The 27,006-nt window shown below is 37.0% G+C and overlaps 1 protein-coding gene across 1 annotated transcript; it reads right to left on the bottom strand.

Annotated features, from left to right (window-relative positions):
• Positions 1-425: 425 nt before the first annotated feature.
• Positions 426-25,687, bottom strand: LOC101991255 (vomeronasal type-2 receptor 116-like; the record flags this gene model as incomplete). Its single annotated transcript, XM_026778312.1, is given in 6 exon segments — positions 426-1,324; positions 14,080-14,203; positions 17,235-17,528; positions 21,171-21,470; positions 22,737-23,028; positions 25,623-25,687. Coding segments are annotated over 6 exon segments (1,974 nt in total), but the record flags the coding sequence as incomplete, so codon positions are not given.
• Positions 25,688-27,006: the final 1,319 nt, after the last annotated feature.

Here is a 27,006-nt window from a genome sequence, read left to right as displayed (position 1 = left end):
AGATGTCAGTGCTTTTTACCACTGAGTAGTACTCTAATGTGTAAATGTGCTACAATTTCTTTATTAATTATTTTGTTGAGGGTCATCTTGATTGTTTCCAGGTTCTGGCTATTAAAAATAATCCTGCTATAAACACAGTTGAACATATGTCTTTGCAGTATGATTGAACAACTTTTGGATATAGGCCATGAATTTATAAGTTATGTGAAAACTAAATAAAATGTATTTCCAGCAGTAGCTTATATTCCAGAATAGATTGTCTTATGTGAAACACATTGAAAGACTATTTTATTTTTGTTAAAGCATAAACTTCAGAAAAATTTCTGAAAAGTAGTTAAATATTTACAATTTTTTACTTTACTATATTAAATGAGTTTATGATAGACATGGTTAATTAATCAACATAATAATTTTTATTTCAAGAGTGTGTTTTGTTTTTTAAAACATTTCACATGTTTCTTATCAGGCCGTTGGAGTATTATGTAGCACTTTGGGAAAAATATGCACCCAAGCATCCCTGCAGTGGATGCTAAAATAGAAAAGACCTCCACAGCCACCATGACTTTGTTCTTGGTGCTGTGGTAGACAGGGAGGAAGGTGACCCAGACACTGCAGAACACCAGCATGCTGAATGTCAGTAACTTGGCTTCATTGAAGGTGTCAGGCAGGTTCCTTGCCAGGAAAGCCACAGTGAAGCTTCCTAAGGCCAGGGTCCCTAAATATGCCAGCACACAGTAGAAAGCAGTGACTGAGCCCTTGTTGCACAAAATGATGATCTGATCATGTTCAGAGTGTGCATCTTCTTCAATATAGGGAGGAGAAGTTCCCAGCCAGAGTCCAAGGAGAATAAGCTGGATCAAGATACATATGGGGATGACTGAGTTATAGATGCCTGAGACAAAGAGCCTTCTCATTATTCTTCCTGGTGCCGTGGCTCTAAAGACCAGAATTACTGTTATAGTTTTTGTCAAAACAGTGGAAAGAGCCAGAGTGAACACCAGAGCAAATGTAATTTGTTGCAATATGCAGGAGGCTGTGTTTGGCTGGCCAATGAAGAGAAATGGGCACAGGAAGCAGAGGAGGAGGGAGATGAGCAGGATGAAGCTGAGAGTCCGATTATTGGCCTTCACGATGGGAGAGTCTTGGTGCTTGAGAAAGATTCCAATAACTACAACTGTGCTGACAGACAAGCACAGAGCTGTGCAGGCCAGAGCTATGCCCAGAGAGTCATCAAAGGACAGGAATGTCACTGACTTTCGTAGGCAGTTGTTTCTCTCAGGGTTTGGATACTCTTAATTTGGGCAAGGGATACATTCCTTTTGATCTATGGGATGAAATACACCAACATTTCAGCTTTTGCAATTATTTACTGATTTTATATTTTAGTCATGGAGAGCACCTTCCACTAATATTGTGTATAGCTTCACAGTCTTCCTTACTATAGTGCCAAGAAGGACACTAACTAGTTCTGCAGAAATTCCCGTTTACTGTTTGTCATGAATACATCATGATAAGCTGTGTGCAGACAAGTTTGTTGCTATTTTTCTTGGACAATGAAATTGAAATAGTAATCTACTTATTCAGATAAAGTAAAATTAGTCATATACTAATATGGAGAATTCTAAAATTGTGCCACACCAGCATGGTCAGACTCCTGCTGCTCAGGTACAGACCAAACAAATCAGAAAAATATTGACTCCCTGCCACACCAAAGTCCAGCCTAATCACCAGAGGGAAAATCCCATCTTTTAAAGAGACTCACAGCTAGACAAGAGGTCATACAAGGTATCAGAAATCCATGCCTCTAAGAGTATGGAACCAAAGTGGAAGAAAAAAAAAACAGAAACAAAACACCCATTTAATAAGGAGAAATTGAGAATTAAAGAACCAGAAGTAATTATCCCATAGTCAGATACCTAAATGCCAGTGTTCACATACAACCAACATCAGCCAGAGCAATATGATCCCACAAGAGCCTATCTATTCTGTGGCAGCAAAACCTGAATATTCCAACAGAGCCAAAGCAAAATAAAATGACCTTAACACAACTTTATTGGAGATAATAAAGGTCCTTAAAGAGGAATTGTAAATCTCCTTTAAAAAAGCCAAGGCCCTTAAAAACTGTCAAGAATGCGAAGAAAAGTCAAGCAATTTAAAAAAACATTCATGACGTGAATATTGAAAATGAAGCAATAAAGAAATCACAAACCGAGGGAATTCAGGAAAAAGCCAATCTGGGTGAAAAAACATGAACTACAGATGCAAGCAGTACCAAGAGAATATAAAAGATGCCAGGTGTTGAAGATAGAGCAGTAGAAATAATTTCATTGGGCAAAGAAAATGTTAAATATAAAAAACTTGTACCACAAAACATCCAGGTAATCTGGAACATCATGAAAAGACAAAATCTCAAAATAATGAGAATAGGAGAAGAATCTCAGCATAAAAATTTAGAAAACACATTTAACTAAATTACAAAAAAAATTAAATTGAAAGGCATACCTATAAATGTGTAAGAGGCTTACAGAACACCAAATAGATTATATCAGAAAAGAAAGTACCCATGTCACATAATAATCAAAATACTGAATGTACTTGTTGTGATATGAGCAGCAGGGAGCGTTTCTGGCACCTGGCCGCCCGCACAGCTAGCTTTACACCTGAAATAATTACAGGGAAACTGTATTCTTTTAAACATTGCCAGGCCCATTAGTTCCAGCCTTTTATTGGCTAGCTCTTACATATTGATCTAACCCATTTTTAATATTCTGTGTAGCACCACGAGCTGGCTTACAAGGAAAGAGCTTAACCTTCATCTGTCTGGAGTGGGAGAATCATGGCGACCACCCTGACTCGGCTTCTTTCTCCCAGCCTTGTGTTCTGTCTACTCTGCCTACCTAATTTTCTGTCCTATCAGGGCCAAGCAGTTTCTTTATTACTTAACCAATAAAACAACAGATAGACAGGTGGATCTCTGTGAGTTCGAGACCAGCCTGGTCTACAGAGCTAGTTCCAGGACAGGCTCCAAAGCCATAGAGAAACCCTGTCTCGAAAAACCAAAAAAAAAAAAAAAAAACAGATAGAAAGATGACCCTCCTCCATTATTTACTGAATAGAAATAGCTATTAAAAGCTGTAAGGGATAAAGATCAAATAATGTATAAAGGCAAATCTATAAGAATTACATGGGACTTCTCAACAGAGGCTCTAAAATCTAAAAGAGTATGAATAGATAGATAGCTTATAGACTCTTGGACTCTGTAGATGCCAGCCCAGATTAAGACACCAGCATATCTTTCAAATACTATACATGGAGAAAACAAGATGTTAAATGACAAAGTCAAATTTAAACACAGTCTATCCACAAATTCATCTCTACAGAAGGTACTATTGTAGAAGAGAAACTTCAAAAAAGGAAACTGAATACACACATGGAAACACAAGCAATAACTAATCTCACAGAAGCAAACACCACACACACTTCTACACACACACACACACACATATGTATATATACATATATATATATTAATATGTTTACAGAACATATTAATAAGATACAAAGGAATATATCTTCATCTCAGCACCTCTTAGGAACTTTTCCAAAATTAACCATATACTCAGTTACAAAGCAATTCTCCACAGATACAAGAAAGTTGAAATAACTCATTGTATTCTATCAGACCACCATGGATTAAAGTTGGGTTTAAAAAACAACAAAACAACAGAAAGTTTATAGACTCATAGAAATTGAATACCTCTAATATAAATGATTCATGGGTCAAGGAAAAATGAGAAAAAAATTAAAGACTTCCTAAAATTCAATTAAAAAGAATATACAACACAGGCAAATTCATGGGACACAATGAAAGATGTGATAGGAGGAAAATTCATAGCACCGCGTACTTGCATAAAGAAATTATGGAATTCTCATACAGACACTTAGCCACACACTTGAACTGCAGAAGAAAAAGAGGAGTAGTTGGCTGGGAATAATCAAATTGAAGGCTGAAATCAATAAAATTGAAACAAGGAGAATAATAGAAAAAAATCAATGAAACAAAGAGTTGGTCTATTGAGAAAATCAACATCATAGACAAGCCCTTATTCAAACTAACTAAAAGGAAAAGAGAGACTATAGAAATTAAAAAAAACAAACGGAAGACATAACAACACACACTGAAGAAACCCAGAGAATCATTAGGTCATACTACAAGAACGTTTACTCTGCAAATTGGAAAATCTAAAAGAAATGAAAACTTTCTAGATAGGTACCACATACCAAAATTTAATCAAGACAGATAAACAATCCAAATAGACTTATATCTTGACAAGAGCAAAGACATGTATTTGGTTATAATCAATCCATCTTAATTCAATGTTAAGTTAGCTATTTAGAAGCCTCTGTAGGGAAATCCAGGCCCAGAAAATAACCCAGTATCTTCTTTTTTTTTAATTTATTTATTTATTAAGGATTTCTGCCTCCTCCCCGCCACCGCCTCCCATTTCCCTCCCCCTCCCCCGATCAAGTCCCTCTCCCTCATCAGCTTGAAGAGCAATCAGGGTTCCCTGACCTGTGAGAAGTCCAAGGACCGCCCACCTCCATCCAGGTTTAGTAAGTTGAGCATCCAAACTGCCTAGGCTCCCCCAAAGCCAGTATGTGCAGTAGGATCAAAAACCCATTGCCATTGTTGTTGAGTTCTACGTAGTCTGAATATTAACCTTCATCAGGCGATGAAAGGAGACAGAGACCCACATTGGAGCACCGGACAGAAATCTCAAGGTCCGAATCAGGAGCAGAAGGAGGGGGAGCATGAGCAAGGAACTCAGGACCGCGAGGGGTACACCCACACACTGAGACAATGGGGATGATCTTTCGGGAATTCACCAAGACCAGCTAGCCTGGGTCTGAAAAAGCATGGGATAAAACCGGACTTACATAGCGGACAATGAGGACTACGGAGAACCCAGTATCTTCTTATCTTTCCCTGTGAGTTAAAAATGCCTGCAAACTTGTAGGTCCCAGGCCCCAGAAGTACTTAGCAATCCCCTGTTAGTTAACATTTACAGATGCTCAGTATTTCTTTATGTCTTCCTGTCAGCTAGGGATATCTCCAGACCTGACATTCCACTTGCATAGCGATCTACCCACCCTCTGTCCTTTTGCTATACAATGTTCCTGAGAAAAATAAACTTTGCAGCTTGATCAGAATACAGACTTGCTGCCCATTTTCTCACATCTCTTGCTCCTCCATTTTTCTCCACCAGAGTCTGGGTAACCGATCTATGTCCCTGTGGTTGGGACAATATCATCCAAAAATAGCAGCCATCATTAAAACTCTCTTGACCAACAAACCCCAAGGCCAGACAGTTTTATTGCCACATTCAACCAGGACCTAAAAAAAGCCAATACCAATATCCCTAAGATTATTTCACAAAACAGATAAAGAAAAACCATTGCCAAAAATATATTTTATTAGGCCACAGTCATCCTGATACCCAAAACACACAAAGACTCAAAAATACCCTTACAGACTAACTTCCCTCATGTGCATCAATGCAAAAATTCTCAATAAAATACTTGCAAAGTAAATTCAGTGATTGTCACAAAGATCATCATGATCAAATAGGCTTCATCCAGAGATGCAGGGATGGTTCAATATACAAAAATCAGCCAATGTAATCACTTTATAATCAAACTGAAAGAAAACTCCTCAAGATCATCTTGCGAGACACTTATAAAGCTTTTGGCAAAATATAACAGCCCTTCATAACCAAAGTCTTTATGTCATCAGAAATATAAGGATAATACTTAAGTATAGTAAAGGAAATAGTGATGTGTGGATTCCTTCTGTATGCTGGGAATACCATTGATTAATAAAGAAACTAGCTTCACCTAGTAGGGTAAAACAGGGATAAGTGGGGAAAACTAAACTGAATGCTGAGAGGAAGAAGGCAGAGTCAGAGAGATGCCATGTAGCCCCACCAGAGACAGATGCCAGAACATTACCTAGTACACCACAGCCACGTGGTGATACACATGTTAATGGAGATGGGTTAATTTAAGATATGTGTTAGCCAGAAAATATACTTAAGCTATTGGCCAAATAGTATATAATATGGTTTCTGATTGATTATTTAAGACCTGGACAACAAGGAAGGAATGAATGATCTCAAAAAACAAATTGATACTTCATGTGGCTAACTACATAATCTTCCACCTTCTCTCCGCCTATGTTCTAATCAGGTGAGTCTTCCAGATTTTTCTGCCTATGCCTCCTTTCCAACTCCCCAAATCTATTTCAAGTCCTACTCCCAATGCCCCAATCTATTCTGGCCACTACCACCTGCAATCTAATATTTATCTAGGCTTCTGCAATAAACTGCCCTATCTGCCACCACTCACAGATCTATAACTGTGTCACATGAAGAGCCCAACTATAATTTAGACACAATGCCTTTGCCACAACAAACTAGTATATTTTCTCCAAGAATATTCCTCCATATCTTCATGTTCACATGTCCCTCCTGTGATACATCTAAGCTCTGAAATCAGCCAGGTGTACAGCTACTCTGGGCATCAGTGGAAATCTACATGATGTGCATCATCCGAGGCAATTCTGTATATTTTATTTTATTACACATTAGCCATTTTCAATCTGTTGGCCTAACAAGTTTGTCCATAATCTCTTTTGCCCCAATCTGCATTGTGTAATGAATATTAAGAGTAACAAAAAATTCACACACCCAAATATCATAAAAATACCAACAATATGAAAGATATAACCAGTATATTTTCTCCAAAAATCTACCAGTCTAGTAGTAGGCAATGAGGATTAAAAATAAAACTCAAGACACAGAATATAAAAGAACATTCATCAACTTCATAATTAACTTAAGGAGTTTAAAGAAAACACAAAAAGTGTAATGAAACTAAGGAAAAATAACTCAAGAATAATAAACTCTTTGATAATGCCCCCAAAATAAAATATAACACTGTCGTAAATAATGAAGACAATCCAAGGCTTGTATTGGAATTCAAGAAAAAAATAGAAAGAGTGAAGAGGACTCAAGCTGAAATGAGGACAGAATTGAAAAGCAAAAAGTCAAGCTAGAAACACAAAGGAAAGCCTCAAAAGTCAAATAAGTCAAGCATAAAAGAGAACATTAGGACTCAAAGATAAAATAGAGAATAAAAACACAAGAAAATGAAAATGAAACAGGTAAGGAAATGTGGGACACTATGGGAAAACTAAACCTTTAAATTATTGGCATAGATGAAAGAAATTAATTCCAAGTCAATGGCAGAGAACATTTATTCACTAAGGTCAATTTCAAATAAAAAACATTCCTGAAACCAAGAAAAAGTACATCCAAATATATGCAAAAAGCACATTGTAGTCCAATAGACAAGGCCAAAAAAGAAAATCCCTACAGCATACCATAAATAAAATAAAACAAAGATAAATATTTTTAAATGAATTTAAAGTTAAGTGATAAACATAGCACGATAGGGTATTGAAAGCTCTAAGGGGAAAAAGAGACAAGATATATAAAAAGGAAAATCCAAGAGAAAACCAGCTAATTTCTGAGTGGAATTTGTGAGAACCAGGAAAGCCTAGAGCAACACATGTCAAGTTATTAAAGAATATTATAGTAAGGCTAGAGAAATGTACACAGGAAAACTATCTGCAGACCTAAAAAAGAAAAAAAACTTTTCCATTACATAAATGGTCTACAAAATTAAATCCAACAAGCAAGAACTGAAATAAATAGGAAGTAATATGTTTGGCTGAAGAGAGAAATGAGCGTAGCAATGTGATGGTGTCAGAAATATTAATACATTTTTATTAGAACATAAAGCACCATTGAGAACACAGGCAACAACTCTACATTCAGCAACATGTTGACCACAAATAATGTAAATATCTACATGATAATTAAATATTGACGGCCTCAATTCCACATTTAAAATAATGAATGATCTGAAAGGACCATAAACAAAAAAATCCATCTACTTTTTTTGTCTACAAGAATCATATCTAAATTTTAAAGCGACACCACTTTATAATTAAAGGACAGACTAATATACTTCAATCTCATAAGTTCAGGATGCAAGCATGTCCTCCCTACAATAATATCTGATAAAATAGATGTAACCTAAAATTAATTGGAAAAAGTAATGTGGGAAGCTACATTCTGTTCAGGGGAAAAATTACTCCAAAGAGATTACAACTCTAAACCCATATGCACCAAATATGTGGGCAACCAATTTTATAAAAAATGTTCTATTGTATTTAATGACACAGTTTAACAATAATATACTAATAGTGGGCAAATTAAACACCCCACCTTCTCAATAAGCAGGTGTCGCCTGTACAAAAATAATGAAATAACAAAATTAATTGACATCCCAAATCAACTGGATCAACTGGACTTGATATCTACATAGCATGCCTCACAAACTCCAAAGAAAATATATTCTGCTCTTCAGAACATGGGAGATTTTCAAAAATAGATCCAATCATGGAACAAAAAACAGATGTTTACAAATTCAAAAAATTAAAATACCACTACTTGTCCTATCTGATACCAATACAATAAAACTTAAAATTCACAGCAAATACAATTCTACTGAATACACAAACCTCTTGAGATAAAACAACTCAGTACTGAATGTTGAATGATTTAAAGAAAAGGTTAAGACAAAATTAAAATATATCCTGGAACTAAATGAAAATGAGTGGACAACATGACAAAACCTCTAGGATACATTGAAAGGTGTCATACAGGGAAAATTCATTGCTCTCCCTTCCTACATTAATAAAATCAGATGGAACACAAATAAATGGCTCAATTATATAACTCAAAAATTGAAAAACTGACATACTGCATCACACCCACCAATGCACCAAAGATCTGAGAGCAGCTTCCAACACCCCCACCCACTCTCAATAGTACCCGTGATCTCTGAAGATTTGTCCATGTCCACACCAGGAAAGGTGATTTTCTGGGTTCCTACACTGGAAGGCCCATGTCTCTGGTCCCAACTCAGAGAGGCATATCTAGTGACCCATCCCAACTCCCTGAAGTCCAAAAGACATGGAAGCAACCTCCTCCATCCCTAACCTCCCACAATGGGCATCTGAGACCAATGGGGTCTTAGCCCTGAAACACTTGGAATGGGGACTGTCTGGGTTTCTGGCTGCAGAGCCCTCTTCTCTAGGAACCAGCCCCTGGAGGCATATCCTGTGCCCCACTCCATCTACCAAAATCTTAGAAACCTGGAAACAACCTCTTCAGACGCCTAACCATCCCCCACAGCATCTGCGACCCTGGCATACTTGGTTCTGCCCATAGTCACATGAGCTCCAGTGTTGCATCTGTGACCATAAAAAGCATGGTCACACCTATACCTGGAGGAAGAGCAATCACCTAAGCCACAGGGTTCACCTACACCAATTGGAGGAAGAGATCAGTAGACAACAGTGTAAGAATGCAATCAACAACAAAAAGAACAATATGGCACAAATGGTTCTACATCACCAAGATCTGAACATCCCAGTGCAAATGAAGCAGAAGAAAATGATCTTAAAAAACAACTTCATGAAGATGATAGAGGTCCTTAAAGAGGAAACAAAAAAGTAAAGGAAAAGAAAAAAATGGAAGAAATCAACAAATCCCACAAAAAAGCAAAGAAACCAAAAAACAAACAGACAAAAAAAACAAAAAACAAACAAAAAAAACCCACAATCAAACAAGTGAAGAAAATTGTTCAGGACTGGAAAACTGAAATCGAGGCAATGAAGAAAACACAAACCAAAGAATTCTGGAAATGGAAAATCTGGGTAAAAGTTCAGGAACTCCTGATAGATGTAGGCATAATCAACAGAATACAAGAGATGGAAGAGAGAATCTTAGGTGTTGAAGATACTATAAAGGAAATAGGTTTATTGGTCAAAGAAAACCTTAAATCTCAAATGGTATAAATACTATACAGGAAATAGATTCATTGGTCAAAGAAAGCATTAAATTCAACAGATACTTAACACAACATACATAGGAAAAGACAAAACTTAAGAATAGTTAACAGCAAATTATTGGAACTAAGAGAAGTTATGACTCAAACAGTTATAGCAGACATATATAGAATGTTCCAGCCAATACAAAGAATGCACCTTCTTCTCAGCACCTCATGGAACCTTCTCTAAAATTTACCTTATCCTCAGTAACAAAACATATCTCAACAGATACAAAAATTTGGAATAACCCCTTTTATTGTATCAGATGATCATGGCTTAGAGTTAGAATTCAACAACAACACTAATTGGCGAAAACCTATAAACTTGAGGAAATTGAACTATGCTGAACTGAATCATCCCTGAGTAAAGGAAGAAATAAAGAAATTAAAGACTTCCTAAAATTCAATGAAGATGAATACACAACATACCCAAACTTATCAGATGCTTTAATAGCAGTACTGAGAAGGAAGTTCATAGAACTAAATGACTGCATAAAGAAACAAGGAGAAATATCACACTAGTGACTTAACAGCACGTCTGTAAGCTCTAGTACAAAAAGAACCAATCCACAAAGTGTATCAGACAGGAAATGATAAAGTGGAGGGTTCAAATCACTAAAACACATAAAAGAAAACAAGTAAATAAGACAAAAAGTTGGTTCTTCAAGAAATTAGACAAAATAGACAAACCTTTATCGAAACTAATCGAATGGCAGGGAGAGAACATCCAAATTAACCACTACACTTTAGGGAAGGGGAAGGGGAAGAAATACAACAGGATGCAGGTATGTAAAATATCAATGAGGATGTCTAAAGAACCACAACGACTCATAATGTCACTATTTACCTGAAAATCACACCTACAATAGAGTTAATTATCTTTAAACTGATACCTATAGTTTTAGTAAATAATTCTCTTCTGGGCTTCTACCAAGAGCAGACTACATAAACAAACCCAATACCAGGCATGAGAAGCTTCCATTAGAGGTGTTATCTAGGGTTTTTGAAGGGATACCCAAAGCCTATAGCCTATTTCTACTGCCTTTGTTTATCCTCCATAGCTGAAAAGTGAGTCCCTATTGCTGAACACACCATGCACTTTAGAACTCGTGCCCAGAGACACTTGAGATGGCTCTGATATGAATGTCCTCTCCCAAGGACTAGCTTTTAAGGTTCCAGAAGACATCATGCAAACTTCCAAAGGATGGAGACAGGCAACAGTGCTATTCTGTTATGATAACTATGAACTACATCAATGACCAGCACAACACAAATCCCTAAGGGTGAAATAATGGCAGGCATAACTTTGATGTGGGAGAGTCTTCTGTTTGTGTTGATTTCATTGGTTAATAAAGAAACTGCCTTGGTCCATTTGATAGGCCAGCCCTTAGGTGGTTAGAGTAGACAGAACAGAATGCTGGGAGGAAGAGGGAAGTGGGGCAATCACCATGCCTCTCCTCTCTGGGTCAGATGCGTTGGAGCCAGCCACTAGGTCAGAGATGCTGAATCTTTCCTGGTAAGCCAACACCTCATAGTGCTACACAGATTATGAGAAATGGGTTAATCAAGATATGAGAACTAGCCAATAGGAGGCTAGAACTAATGGGCCAAACAGTGTTTAAATGAACACAATTTGTGTGTTGTTATTTCGGGTATAAAGCTAGCCATGTGGGAGCCGGGTGGGACGAAAAGCAGGACCTGCTTGCAGCTCCTTCTACATAACCTGACATTAATCAGAAGCTTTCTAAATTGGACTCAAGATTCACTGAAAAATAAGGAAAACATTTCTCTGACTGAAACCTAAATACTCAGTGCTAATAAAAGCATGGTTAATGGAAGAGAATCTACTACTAATTTACTAAACCAGCAGAATATCTAACAACAGTATGTAAACATTTGTCCTGATATGCACAGATAATTCTAGTCTTCACACCCTAGCAAGAAAATTTCTCAGGGTCGGAGAGATGGCTAACAGGTTAAGAGCACTAACTATTCTTCCAGATGGTCCTGAGTTCAATTCTCAGCTACCACATGGTAATGAGATCTGTTGTCGTCTTCTGGCCTGAAGGCTATACTTGCAGGCAGAATACTGTATATATAATATAAAAGAAAATTTCTCTCACAACAGATGAAAACTTTACAAATCAATCAAAGTGCAGAGATGTAGAGGGCATCCTCTTTGGATAAATCTGTGAAGTCATTCCAAAATCTAAGACTCAGTGAAAATTACAGACTCTGGAGTAGAAAAAAAAATTTAAGAATCAGAGGTTCACTGTGTTTTCTGTGAGATTTTGTTTCCAAGTAACAGTTCTACCAATATGACTGTCTAAACATGTGGACCTGATCAGAGACAGCAGCAAAATACTTGCCATGTGGTCAGGAGAATGACCCCAAGGACCCAAACCTTTACAAAGAACAGAATGCAACTAAGAAATGTTGAGAGAGGGATAAATTGTCTTCCCAAGGGAAGAAACACCAATTGGTTGTCCAATATCAAAAGGCCAACCCTAAGAACACATATGAAAGAATTGTGAAATGACCAATCCAATTTTTTAGCATATGTATTTAGCATAATCATATATATGCATATATGAGTACAATCAGTGAAAAAGGTGGCCATATTGTGAAAGTGAACAATGATGATACATGTGATGTTTCACATTAAGGAAAAGGAAAGAGAAATAATGCAATTACATTATAATTTCAAGATTAAAAGAATAGGAAACACAAAACAATGTTTGATGTAGCAAATGCTCCAAAAATAAGGCCAGGAGTTGGTGTGATAATAGTTCTGTTGAGAAAGGAGTTTACCATGCAATCCTGATGAGTGGAGTATGATCACTAAATATATGTCAAGGTTATAAAAGATGACTGAGCTCCATAATGATGTCCTCTCACCTCCATATTTGAGCTGTGGTAATACATGTATGCACATGTGCACAAACGTGCACACGGGTACACACAAACACACACACACAGTCACTCACACATAAATAATGATGCACACAATGATATGAAAAACAGTTATCTTAATCATCTTTTCTTTACCTGAATATATCTATTCAGGAATTATATATTTCCAGTTGTCCTACCCATAAAATGGTAACAATCTCAGAGTATAGTGCAAGGAATTTAACCTATGATTAACATTAGCTCTTAGAAAATTAAGGAATTAACCTGTTTCTTTCAGTTGTTGTGGTAACACATTCTAATTTTTTATGTAATTGCTTATGTGTTGGTCTTATTGAAGACAGCAATAGTAGACTGTAATCATTATTAGAATTTTGTATTTTACTTTCCCCAATTTTTCTTTATAATGTCTTTAATTATTCAAATTGAAGAATAATTCCCTCATTACCCTTCTTCTCATTACTATCTCTAATCTCTGTCCTGGACCCAAGTTGGTCTTCTTTTCTATTACATTTATTCCTCTCTTTTAAAAATTATTTTTGATTTGCATGTGAGTATGTATTCATAAATATCACCTGTTCAGTCCATTATTACATATTAGCTGTGTATATGATCTCAGGGCTGACAACAACACTGGACAAAGAGCTACAGGCAGCTGTACCTTTCTTTACAAAGACTTGTTTTTCATACAGTTTGATATTCCAAATAACATCTATTAGTGTTGTAAACTTAATTCTCTTTGTGGTACATTTTTAAAAAACAGCCCCACATGCAGTTATCCCAGGTATATTTTCAGAAAACATTCATTGGATTTATTTATTCAAGAAATACAGAAGTAATATGGTCATATGCACAACTCACACAGCCTAGGCAACCAATAGCAGGGATCACTGCAATAGCAGAGATGAAGCTACCATATAATAAAAGGCAATTTGGGAAGTATTAATGTAGATGACACAATTATATGAGGGTTGCCACTCAAATTTTCACACGTTGTGCATATCAGCAGTAATTATTGCTGACGAATGAATGTGTGGACGAGTGAAAGAGACACATGGAGAACCGTGCAGCATGATGGCACCATCGTTACTTATTAGCTTTCTCCTTCCACTTTCATAAGCAGCTTGAGGAAATGGATTAATTTTCTACCTGTCTGATTGGAAATGTGCCTCTCTGGACAAAACACACAAGAAAAACAGCATCTTGATCTTCCTTCTTTTAGAATTTTCCAGAAACCTGGACCGCAGCTCTTTGTACATATGGATTGGGGAGCCTGAGGGCAACACAGAAAAAAACTGGTCATAATTTTGCATACCAATAAGAGGCTTAAAATAATTTTTAAGCTAAATTATTTAAATTGCAAGTATAGTATGAAAGTTGTACACCTTTACGAGTCACTGTGTAGTCTTTTTATGGAAGTATAGAGTGTAGAGTGGAAGTTAGCATACTTCCCAATGGTAAATGTTCAAAGTTTCTTTATGGTGACCAAACTGTGACTCACTTCTGCTATCTTTTTAAAAAAAATGTTTAGAACATCTATATATCTTCTCCTGTGGGACAGCAAGCCAATACTCCTTCTTTGTATAAATTATGCAAGAGTTGAATTGTCAGACAGAAATCCAGTCACCCTTGTCTATCTGTTTCTTCTTTTCCTTCGGCAACTTGTGGTCACAACAATTCACTCTGATTCACTCATGAAAGAGGGTTTGGCTATTGATAGATAGTCACAGCATCTCCTGACTCCATCACATGTTGGAGTTCCATAGACACTGAAATCCATTACTCTGTCTTTCACCCTTGCCTCCCCATGCTTTTTCTTCAAAACATTAGTGATATCATCGCTTAGCATTTTCACCAATTACTTTATAATCATGTTAACCACATTAACCACCATAGTTCTATTACAACTTCAGTTTGTTTATATTTTTGATTTTTGCATATTTAAGGAAATATTTCTATTCTTCCCTTAGACATGCTCCTTGCCTTGATTTGACTCAGTTTCTGCCTCATAAATATCTATGTATTAATGGCTATATTGGGTCTAAGATGTGCCTCAGTAACTAACAGTCCATATAGGTCTCAGGGAAAAACCTAAGTTCAACTCCTTCCACACCAATTAGACGAATTACAAACATTATATTTAGAGATGATTTTTTTAAATCAATAATTTCTTCTGCGTAAAAACTATGGACATATTTGAGTATAAGTTATCTTAAAAGAAGTGAGGTAGCTGGGTGATGGTGGTGCATGATTCTAAACCCAGCACTTCAGAGGCAAAGGCAGGTGGATCTCTGTGAGTTAGAGACCATCCTGGTCTACAAAAGCTAGTTCCAGAACAGGCTCCAAAGCTACAGAGAAACTCTGTCTTGAAATAACCAAAAAAGGAAAGATGTATTGGGCTTCAGCATTCATATATAATAAAAATGTGTATATGTATACACATGAGTGTGTGTCCATGCATGTGACTGCACACAGAACCACCCAGATACACACTTCAATATATAGCTGTTTCTGCTGTCTGGGGGATCATCTTCAAGCAGCACAAGGTTATGACAAGAATCCTTGCAGTTGGTGAGGTTAACTTTTTCTATGTGAGGGGGGCTAGGGAAAATGGCATTCACAAGCTCTCTTGATGGTTTCCTTTTTTATTCCTTTTTCTCATTATTTTCTCTCTTCACTTTCACTCTCCTATCTCGTGTTGTTTTATAGCTTTTATATCCCAACAGAACCTTCCAGGCAGTGCAAGAATCAAAACAGTTGCATTCCATTTTTAAGTTAATGATTATAGGTAAACATGTTTTTCATCTCCATCATATGATTAAACATTTTATGTATTATAAAGAAAAATCAAATTATCCCGAGAAGCCACATATATTCATACCCAAGCAATTTGTTATAAATTATTTATGCAGCAATCAAGGTGTTTTAGTCAGGCCTTTTACTGGCAGGCTGCATTTTGTAGTTACAAAGAGAAGGTCAACTACTTTATTACATATTTTGAAATGTTATTTTACAGGAATCTTAAAGAAATCAGAAATGGAAACTTATATGTATATATATATATATTGTATATACATATATATATATATATGAGTTAGTCAGCTTTACTTAAAATATTTAGGATATATAACCATTCATTAATATTTCTTTACATCAGTAGATTCAGGACAGAAATGTATATAAGTAATTAATAATCATCACCTTTGGTCCTCAACCAAACCTAGCAAGAAGAGTATATTAGGCAGTAATGATTGGGTTGCTTTTTTTCTTGCTCCCTGACATTTAAGAATTCCACATGGCTATGAAACATATTCTTGTATTTATTTTCATTCATAAAACTTGGTTTAAGCTATCATTATTATTATCCCATTAGACAAGACAGCTTAGGGAGGGGTCGTCTTCTTGACAATCCACAGGTAAAAATGCCCAGTAAAACAGGATGTTTCCAAGAGAGAAACACACTATATTACAGGCACTGCAGATCTCCCCATGTCTGCTCACAGTGTCCTAGATACCAGAGAAAGAGGGTGGCAGCAAACATGCAAAGACACAGCATAAGTAAAAATCATTCCAGGGTCTGTAGTCCCATGGTTTGCCTAAGTGAGATCAACCCATCAGAGGATTCACTTCTGATGGGCTGACTCCTGGACTTGAATGGCAACTCTGTGCTCCTCTGGCATGGCCAACAGCAAATCATAAACACTAATTTACTCATTTATTGCAACACGAATGAACACACACAAATTCAAGTTGAATTCAAACTAATCCTAACCACAGGAATTAGTAATATGTGAGTGCTTGTGTGTCTAGGTATAGGTATATGTACATGTACATGCATAAATCCCAAGGTCAAACTCAAAAAAAACTGATTTAATTATAAACTAAAGAGTTGAAACAAAACTAAAGAGAAAGGTCAGTATTTATGTGCTTTCCATATAAGTGTGAGGCCCTAAATTTGATCATATAGAAGGGTAGAGTAGAAAAATTAGGCACAGAACTTTCTGATGCATATGGAGCAAGGAGAAAACACGAGGTACAATTCTGCTGAGTACAGTTAAATTAAAAAGCAAGGGGTTTAGTAAGAGATTCTGTTTATAGAAAATGGATAACAACTGAGGAAGGTAATCGGTGCTGACTGTCACCACAATAGGCACATGCACTCAATGTAAGTACATTCATATAGAACACAGCAGAACTAAGAACTTAGAATATAAATATCACTTGAAATTTCAGAGACACCACACAACCAATTTTCAACTCTACAGATACTTCTTGACATATTAATGGTTGGAATTCTGCCAGACCTGATTGAAGTCACTTGGCCATTTGATCAGAACTTCATTGATGAACAAGCCTTGATCCTGTGGACTCTTGGAGACAAATTCTCCTACTTTAACTATGAATGAATAATCATTAGTATTTCTCATAATGTTTTGTACAGCATACTTTTCCATATGATTCTTGCTCGCATCAAAGCATATTTGGTCTCCAGCAGTGTTTGTAAACTTGATTTTCCTCAGAAATGGATGAAGCTGTAGGGAGACATCACTTGGATATGAATGTGCAGGAGGCCACTTGGCCACTTGTTTGGTTCCTGGCTGCTCAGCCCCAAAATAATCACACAGAAACCATAATATTTAAGTCTCTGTTTGGCCATTAGCTTTAGCTTCTTATTGGCTAACTCTTACATATTAATTTAACCCATCTACATTAATTTCTGTATCACCACGAGGTCGTGGCTTACCAGCAAAGTTTCAGGACATCTGTCTCCGGCAGTGGCTACATGCCTTCTCTTTGACTCTACCTCCTTTCTCCCAGCTTTCAGTTTAGTTTTTTCCACATAGCTTTGTTCCCTTATAGTTCTGCTATAGGCCTAAAGCCTATACAGAGGAGGGGAACATGTGGAATCATTCCAGACTAATGTGGTTTGATGGACCAAGACCCCATGAAAGGTCATTGTGAACACCCTAAAAAATTACTTCACCCAACAAAAAGCAGGAAGCAGTTTGGAGAGAACTATGCCCATATTCCCAATATAAAGATATTGTTTATAAATGTTTGCTTACAATTAAAGGGGGATATGCTATAAAGATTTGCATTGGTATTGATCTTGGCTTATTGCTACAAATATAAGGTCAATTTTGTTATACTGTAGAGATGTATATTTCAGCTCTTGATTAAGGTTTTATTTCTCTGCAGCTCATTTAAAAATGTAATGTATAATTAAGAAATACAGGATAATAGATAGTCATATATAATAGTCAAGCTTTTAGTCATGTCAATTAGGTTTTCTAGATATATAGAGATACATTTCAGTTATGTAGGTATTCATCAAATCTTCAGAGACATCTGCTCCTGCCACTACCAATCTACTTTAAGAGGATGATGGACATCGAAGAGGTTCCTTACGGAGTTTGTTAGCCATTTGGGCAAAAAACTGCTCTTGCCTGGACTGCTTAACTGGACATGTAGGACCCACAGAGAAATGATTGTTGAACTTGCTTAAAGGTGAGACAGTCCTTTGGGTTCCTGCTTCATGGAAGAGTCTACTAGACAGTCTGCAGGACACAGAAGAAAGTGACTGACAAACTGCCAATATAGGCAGAACTCTTTGAAATTTACTGCTTCATAGAAATGTCTGCTGGATACTATGGGCCTGTAGGCTGAAGATGAATGCCCCAATATTACAGAAAAACTTTGGCTGGCTGTCTGTCCAGGTATTGAGGTGTCTCTGTCAATTCTAGGGTATTGGAAGTTGCTCACAATGCACATCCTGTTTACTCAGGTAATATTATATCCTTCTGAAGTCTTTGATGGTGTTGAAGAATAGTTATTATTATAGTTTTCCTTAGTTATGATAAAAGATAAAGTAGATAAAAATGTTGTAACTGTAATTCATGCTTGATGCCTGTTTTTTAGATGTAATTTTTCTCTGTTAAAGTTAAAATCTTCCTTTTTATTTAAACAGAAAAGAGGAGATAATATGGGATTCCCCTCTGTATGCTGTGAATATCATTGGTTAATAGACTGTCTTGGCCTGTGATAGAGCAAAAGACTAGAGCTAGGTTGGGAAATCTAAACTGAGTGCTCAGAGAAAGGAGGCAGAGTCAGGGAGAAGTCATCTATCCCCACCAGAGACAGATGCCAGAACATTACCCAGTAGGCCACAGCCATGTGGTGTTACACAGATTAATAGAAATGGGTTAAAATAATCTGCAAGAGTTAGCCAATAAAAAGCTAGAGCCAATGGGCCAAGCAGTGATTTAAATAGTACAGTTTCTATGTGGTTATTTTGGGAGTCTGGGTGGCCGGAAGGAAACAAGAGGCCTCATACAATATCCTGGAAGTGGAAATAATGCCACTCTGCTATGAAGATACTAGAAACTGAACCTGCCTCTTTTAAATAGCAGCAAGTATGTCTAACCACTGAATAATCTCTGCCCCTAGATTTGTGGTTTTTTATAAATTTCTGTGTACTGTCTACATATATGTATGTATATCAACTGCATGCCTAATGCCTGCAGAGGGCAGAAGATTGTGTCATATTTCTTAGTACTGGAGTTACAGGCAGTTGTGAGGCACTATGTGGGTGCTAACAAGCAAATTTGGGTCCTCTGGATGAGAAAGCAAGTGCTCCTAACTGCTGAGCCATTCCTTCAACATGATTTTATTATATACTTAAAATAATACAATGGGTTAATTCTTCAAATTCTGAGATTCATTGTTGTGTTATCTAACAACTCAGGTTAAAAAAAAACACTGTTTCTTAGGTATTCAGTTATCTTCACAAGATACATACTAACTTAACCAATATCACATCCTTTTAAGCAATGTATACAAATTATGTCAATGTCTATGTCAAATGCTATTGTTATCCATAATAATAAAATCATGTACTACACTGAACATTCATAGCTCATGTTTTATTTGTCTCTGACAGAATGAATGAAAACTTCACTTAATTTGTTCAGCAATTCTCCTGATGATAACCTATTTGAAACTGAACATCAGAGATCATAAATATAAGTGATTTATAAGTTTGAATCAGGATTTTAACACCAAATGTATCTACTTATCAATAGTAATGGAGGTGTGGCCTAGGCTTAGCCTCTCTCTGGAGTAGATTTGGGCTGAAGATTGGCGAGAAGGAAGGGGACTGTGGCTGGTAAGTTAAATGAATTAAAAAAATGTTTAGAGGAATTCCCATAGAGCTAATTAAAATATAAAAATATAAAAAGTTTTAACAGAGTAAACAATCTGCAAAAAGCAATTACTTTCTCTGCTACTTTGGAGTCTGGCAGACTAGTTTAATTTTCCATTAGAGTTTCTTCCTTTAGTCTTGGGTCTTTAAATAAAATCTGCAGTTTATGTGAATTAGCTAATATTAGAGATTGTCATTGTGTTTCTATTTGATTATTGAACTTGCTAATATTACTGTTTCTTCCTTTTGGATATCTTACAGAATTTCACATCATACTAGGAAAAGATTTATTGAAATATGTACAAATTTAATATCTTCAAATAAAAACTACCAATGCCAAAATGATATACTATAATTACACACACACACACACACACACACACACACACACACACACTGTGAAAGAACCCCTATCCATTTTATCTAATCTTTTAATAATAAGCTGAGTATGTTCTGTGTTTGACCCCAGTGAATTACCTACAAACAATGTAAATTCCCAATACTTTTTTTGCTTATCAGGTATGCTTACTTGCCAAGGTAGAAGCCAGTCTTGGTTTGTGTCTTTGTGAGGTGCTATTTCCATTTTTTCCAAAAGCATTTTATGGAGAGCATAAGCCACTGCATACACTGCATTCCATATGGAAAAGCTATAATCAGAAGTGGTCATCACAATATTGTTTTTTTATATAGTCTTTATGGAAATATTCATTGGGCAGGGTTTATGATTTCCACACATCAAAGAAGGAGGCGAACAATTAAAACTGTCAATCCAAAATTTTTGAAGGTAAAGATCACCTGTGTACTGGGAAGGTATAAGTGTATCTAGAAAGTGCCTGAAGCCGGGGATTTTTCTATTCTTTGAAAAGAAGAAACTTCCTTCATAAAAATTCAAATAACTCTGTCCATAAAATATATACTCTAAACCAACTAAGGGAGACTTTGCCATGATCCATATTATTCTTCTGGTTTTCTTCATTACATTTATTGTAATGAAATGCAGTACAACATCTACATCACCATAGAATACATGGACATTTACTTGTGTATCTTTATAAAAATGATACTCAGCCAGCGGGCTATAATAAATAATCAAATTCCTCTGGAGTTTTATTGTAAAGGCCACACAAATATCTTCTGATGCCATCTCTGATCTCAAGCCTGAGAGGAATTCCTTGCCTTTCAGATCATCAGACACAAAGATACCCACCCACTTCTAATCAAAGTGCAACAATAACAAGATCACCCCTTGGGTTAGAGCTGTGTCTTTATGAGACATCTGGTAAAGGAATGGGAATGTATCTTTGTCACTTAGCACAGAATCAAACGTTCCATATGTGACCTGAAAAAGTAAAGCAATAAAAAGGTTATTCTGAGTTTCTAGGTATTTTAGTCATCACCCTTATAGAGGAAGTGTGTTCGTTATTCACATAAGAAAATCAGGAACCTGATAATGATGAAGAGAATTTCTTCTATGAGACTAGCTTCTCTCACTCATTTAATGATGGAATGTGACTTTTGTCAAATGCTATGGACTCCCAAGTTACTAATAGTTCTGAAGAAGCTAAGAAATGATCAGTATTCTGTTCGCAATATATTTCAAGAACATAATGGTGTTTTTGTTCCAATTGAAATGGAACAAAATACTGCATGTAGAGAGAGACTGCAGAAGTACTACTAAGTGTTTTACTCTGACCAAATGACATCATCTACCCTAGGACCTCTAGTGTTAGGAAAGCAAATAACAAATTTTATCATAGATTTTGCTATTCCTTTTAGAAAAGAGCAAGTCATGAACATCTGTAGGAACATCATCAATATTGTTGCCTCTTCCTTTTCTAGTAATGGATATGACAAAATCACATAATAACTAATGTAAAATTAAAATCTCAGAGAAAGATGGTGGAAATTATTGTGTATATTGTTTTTCTTACATTAGTATGCAATACACTTATGACTTGTTTAGCTGAGTGATAATAGTCAGTGCTTCTTTGCCTGGTTTATTCTTGATAATTACTAAGCATAGGGCTCATCTAATGTTTCCTCTGCAGTGGTGCCTGATGATGGTTGCTTTGCTTCAGCAGTGCCAGGCAAGAGCCATTATGGATCTATATCTTTGTAAGTAGCTGATCTCGGTCAGTGCTATTCAGAGATCTACTTTCCTGAATGAGAATAAAATTTCTTTGAACAATTTCACTAGTGATGGCCTTGAGGCCTGTTCTAAATTTATTTACATGTTCTAGACTTTCTATTTCTTCTTCTATCAGTCATTGGTCACTTGATGAACTGTGAGATATATACACTCCAGCTTGGGCAGTTAGTTATCTGTGATGTATTTTGACTTATGAACAGCACTCAGTTTTGAGCTGCCACAATACATCTTGACAATGATTTCAAATGGAATGTTGAATATTACTGAGTGATCCTGTTAGAAAATTACAGTATTTATTGTTTATGTTTCTCACAAAACTTCACTGTTGATCATGGCAGAATACATGCAATCCATCAATTTCTATGTTAAAGTACTTGCAGTAAACATAGAAAACTAATCCATTTTATTTTGGTCAGTTAACCTCTTTGACGGTGAACACCAATTTTTTTAACTTACGTGTGGAATTTTGTACAGCCCCAGAAGGGTTTCAATTGCAGCAGAAAATTCAGGCCTGATTCCTGCAATGATTCCAAGAGCATTGTATTGAGTTTTGAATTTGTAGTTCACAATAAACTCACTTCTTCCAGACAGCCACATCAGAAGGCCCTCTAAGGTTCTTCGGTGAGAGTCAAGGGCATTGTAGATGTGGAAACCCAAGGTCACATTGGGAAGCAGGAGAGAATCTTTATTGATCTCCTCAATGGCAAAGTAAAAGGTCAGCATATATTGGTATTTCTTCAATTTGTCTCTAAAAAAAGAGGGTCAGAATAATGGGCACACTCAGTCCATTATTCTCAGGAACTTATCACCTAATTCAGGACACCTGAAGATTACAGTCCCTGACGTCTTCACTGACATGTAAAGTTTGAGATAATTATATTCCACGAACATCATGGAATGGCTCATATAGTATCAGTATTTGAATTACACTTCAGTAATGATTTCTTGAATGCATATTGTAGATTGAAGTGTCATTTGTCTGTGTATTATAGCTGGTGAGAACATGATACTTATAAAGTTTCCATTCATGGAATTAATAAAATATGAAAGAATCACTAATGTTTTCTTTAGAAATGTAAATAGGAGATTCATATCCTTTTATTTGCAATGATTATATTTCTTTTTTATTTTTGTTTTTTTTATTGAGAAAAGAAAAAAAAAGTTTCCCCCTCCTCCCAGCCTCCCATTTCCCTCCCCCTCCTCCCACCCTTCTCCCCCTCCCCCACTCCTCTCCCCCTCCCTCTCCAGTCCAAAGAGCAGTCAGGGTTCCCTGACCTGTGGAAAGTCCAAGGTCCTCCCCTCTCCGTCCATGTCTAGGAAGGTGAACATCCAAACTGGCTAGGCTCCCACAAAGCCAGAACATGAAGTAGGATCAAAACCCCGTGCCATTGTCCTTGGCTTCTCATCATCCCTCATTGTTTGCCATGTTCAGAGAGTCCAGTTTTATCCCATGCTTTTTCAGTCATAGTCCAGCTGGCCTTGGTGAGCTCCCAATAGATCAGCCCCACTGTCTCAGTGGGTGGGTGCACGGTACACTCATCCATTGCTGGTGGGAATGCAATCTTGTGCAACCACTTTGGAAATCAGTGTTTCGGTTTCTCAGGAAATTCGGGATCAACCTACCCCTGGACCCAGCAATACCACTCTTGGGAATATACCCAAGAGATGCCCAATCATATGACAAAAGCATTTGTTCAACTATGTTCATAGCAGTACTATTTGTAACAGCCAGATCCTGGAAACAACCTAGATGTCCTTCAATGGAAGAATGGATGAAGAAAGTGTGGAATATATACACAGTAGAGTACTACACTGCAGTAAAAAACAATGACTTCTCAAATTTTGCATGCAAATGGATGAAAATAGAAGACACTATCCTGAGAGAGGTAACCCAGACCCGAAAAGATGAACATGGGATGTACTCACTCATAATTGGTTTCTAGCCATAAATAAGGGTCACGGAGTCTACAATTGGTGAACCTAAAGAAGCTAAGTAAGAAGGTGAACCCAAGGAAAACATACAGTTATCCTCTTGCCTATGGGAAGTAGACAAAATTTCCGGGGAGGAAAGTGGGATCTTGGGGGTGGGGTGGGTTGGGGGTAAGAGGAGATGGGGAGAGAAAAGTGAGAAGGGGAGGATGGGGGGAACTTAGGGAAACAGGATGATTGGGATAAAGGAAGGCTGGATAGGGGAGCACGGAAGCACAATTCTTAGTTAAGGGAGCCACCTTAGGGCTGGCAAGAGACTTGAACCTAGAGTGGCTCCCAGGAGCCCAAGGTGATGTCCCCAGTTAGTTCCTTGGGCAGATGAGGATAGGGAACCTGGAATGACCCTATCCTATTGCAATACTGATGAATATCTTGCATATCACCATAGAACCTTCATCTGGTGATGGATGGAGATAGAGACAGAGACCCACACTGGAGCACTGGACTGAGCTCCCAAGGTCCCAACGAGGAGCAGAAGGAGGGAGAAGATTAGCAAGGAAGCAATGATTATATTTCATACTCATTTTAAAAGCATAGTAACTTTGTCTTCACACCTAGAGTTAGTGTTTTTTGGGGGAGATAGACAGGTGGTTAGGCTGTTATCCACTCTGACTTCTCTTGTAGAAAACATGGGATAAATTGCCAGTGCCAACATAGTGGCTTAGAGTCATCTGTAGGCTCAGGTAGGAGATTCACATCTAGCATATGTGGGCAATGGGCACGTGGCATACATACATATAGAAGAAGGGAAGCACTAAAACACATGACATAAAAATCACGTGGTGATATTTTGTTTGTTTTGTAACCAGGGGAGCTTAATGAAGATTAGAGTGCAGAGTTGGTCACATTGAGGCCAGGCAGTGGTGGCACACACCTTTGATACTAGCACTGAGGAGGTGGAGGCAGATGGATCTATGTGAGTTCAAGACCAGTCTATCTACATGAGATAGAGTCAGACCAAGAGATAAATAAAGCCAATATGTGGTGGCTCATACCTTTAATTCCATCACTTAGGGAGGTATAAATGGGAGGTATATGGCTGGGCAGACAGGAATATAAGGTGGGAGGAGAGAGGAGCTTAGAATTTAGTCAGAGGTTTTGTAGAGACAGCATTAAGTCTGAAAATTCATAGAGACAGGATTGCCATTTTGGTATGAGGTAGAGGTAAGAACTAGTGACAGGCTGCTCTGTTTCTCTGTTCTTTTAGTTCTTACCCCTTATAGCTGACTCCAGGATTTTATTCTTATGACCAGTTGGAATTCCCGCTAAATAAATATTTTTAAAAAAATGTTCTGGGGTTTGAGAAATTACGGAGAGTTTAAGACTACTTACTGTTCTCATAAAGGACTATACTTCTTATCACGGTGGTTATTCATTGGGTTACAATAGTCTGCACCACCAGTTTTAGGGGAATACATGTTCTCCTATGACCCATGCAGAAACCAGGCACACATGTACAAACAGATAGGCAAAACACTCACAGAAAGAAAATTATAAAAAACCAAATATTTAAGAAAATTTAGTAACTATTAAATAAAAATGAAAGTGTTTTTATAAGCTTGCAGATTAAATGAATGAGTAGAGCCTTCTGTGTAAACCAGCGAAAGATTCTAAGTAAGTAAAACTAGAATATGAAAAAGAGGAAAAGCTCCTAAATTCATGACGGCAGTCAAAACATGCTCAAATTGAAAGTAAAGAAAACTGTAGAAGCAGAAAGATGGACTGAACTGTCACACTCATGGCATTCAGTGGCTGAGTGTGGTCCTTAGTAGCTACCATCAAAACCTGGGTTAGATGAGTGCTTGGTTAGTCCCCTACTGGAGGCAGTACAGGAGAACTCATGAGCTTCAAGTCCCTTGGATTCTACTGCAGAAGAGATTTGATCTAGAGATTTGTGGACTGTAAGAAATGCCTTTTGGTTACACTGTGTATACATGTGTGTATTTCTGCACATGTGTATACACATATGTATAAATGCACACATGTGTATAAATGCATACATATATAATTGTATACATGGGCATAACTGTGTTTAAATATATATGTAGAAATGTATATATGTGAATTAATGTATTTTTTTAAATGTTTCCATGTGTACCATTCTAGGAAGAATCCAAGAAGTTCTTTTTATGAGGTTAAGTCTACCACTTTTGGAATAGTTGCTATTAATTTCTCCCAAAAAATTAGCACAAGCTCTCTGCCATGGTTCATTGTAAGTCACAAACAATGCCACAGCAGTTTGGAATTATGATTAATAGGGTGGTATTTATTTAAAGGGGAAAAAACTTACAGATCACTGTCAGCCCTCTGCGCAACCAGGAAGGGAGTCTAGTCACCTGCGGAGCAGGAAGTGAAGAGAGAGAGGAGAGGGAAGTGGCCACTTTTTTAAAGGGAGAGAGACCACGCCCCAATGGGCTGGTATCTCAGTGGCTATAGGCTGGAGGAATGGAAGGACCTCCCGCAACATAAATGTATACATATTTATAAATACATAAATATATACTGATATTTTATTTATTTATTTATTTTAATAAATAAAGCTTTCCTAATGAACAGAAGGGCAAAGCTAAGCTACTAGAGATGAGGCAGTGGTGTCACACACCTTTATTCCCAGGATTTAGGAGATAGAGACAGCTGGATCTCTGTGAGTTCAAGGCCACTCTGTGCTGAACAAGAGTAGTGCATATACAAATCCAAGTGATGGTGCCCTACACCTTTTATCTCAAACTAGAGAGTC

The sequence above is a fragment of the Microtus ochrogaster genome, unplaced genomic scaffold (genome assembly GCF_000317375.1).
Source record: "Microtus ochrogaster isolate Prairie Vole_2 unplaced genomic scaffold, MicOch1.0 UNK125, whole genome shotgun sequence".
In the NCBI taxonomy this organism is placed as follows: domain Eukaryota; kingdom Metazoa; phylum Chordata; class Mammalia; order Rodentia; family Cricetidae; genus Microtus; species Microtus ochrogaster.
Note: the sequence above shows the minus strand (reverse complement) of the source record. Positions and strands in the feature narration are given on the sequence as shown.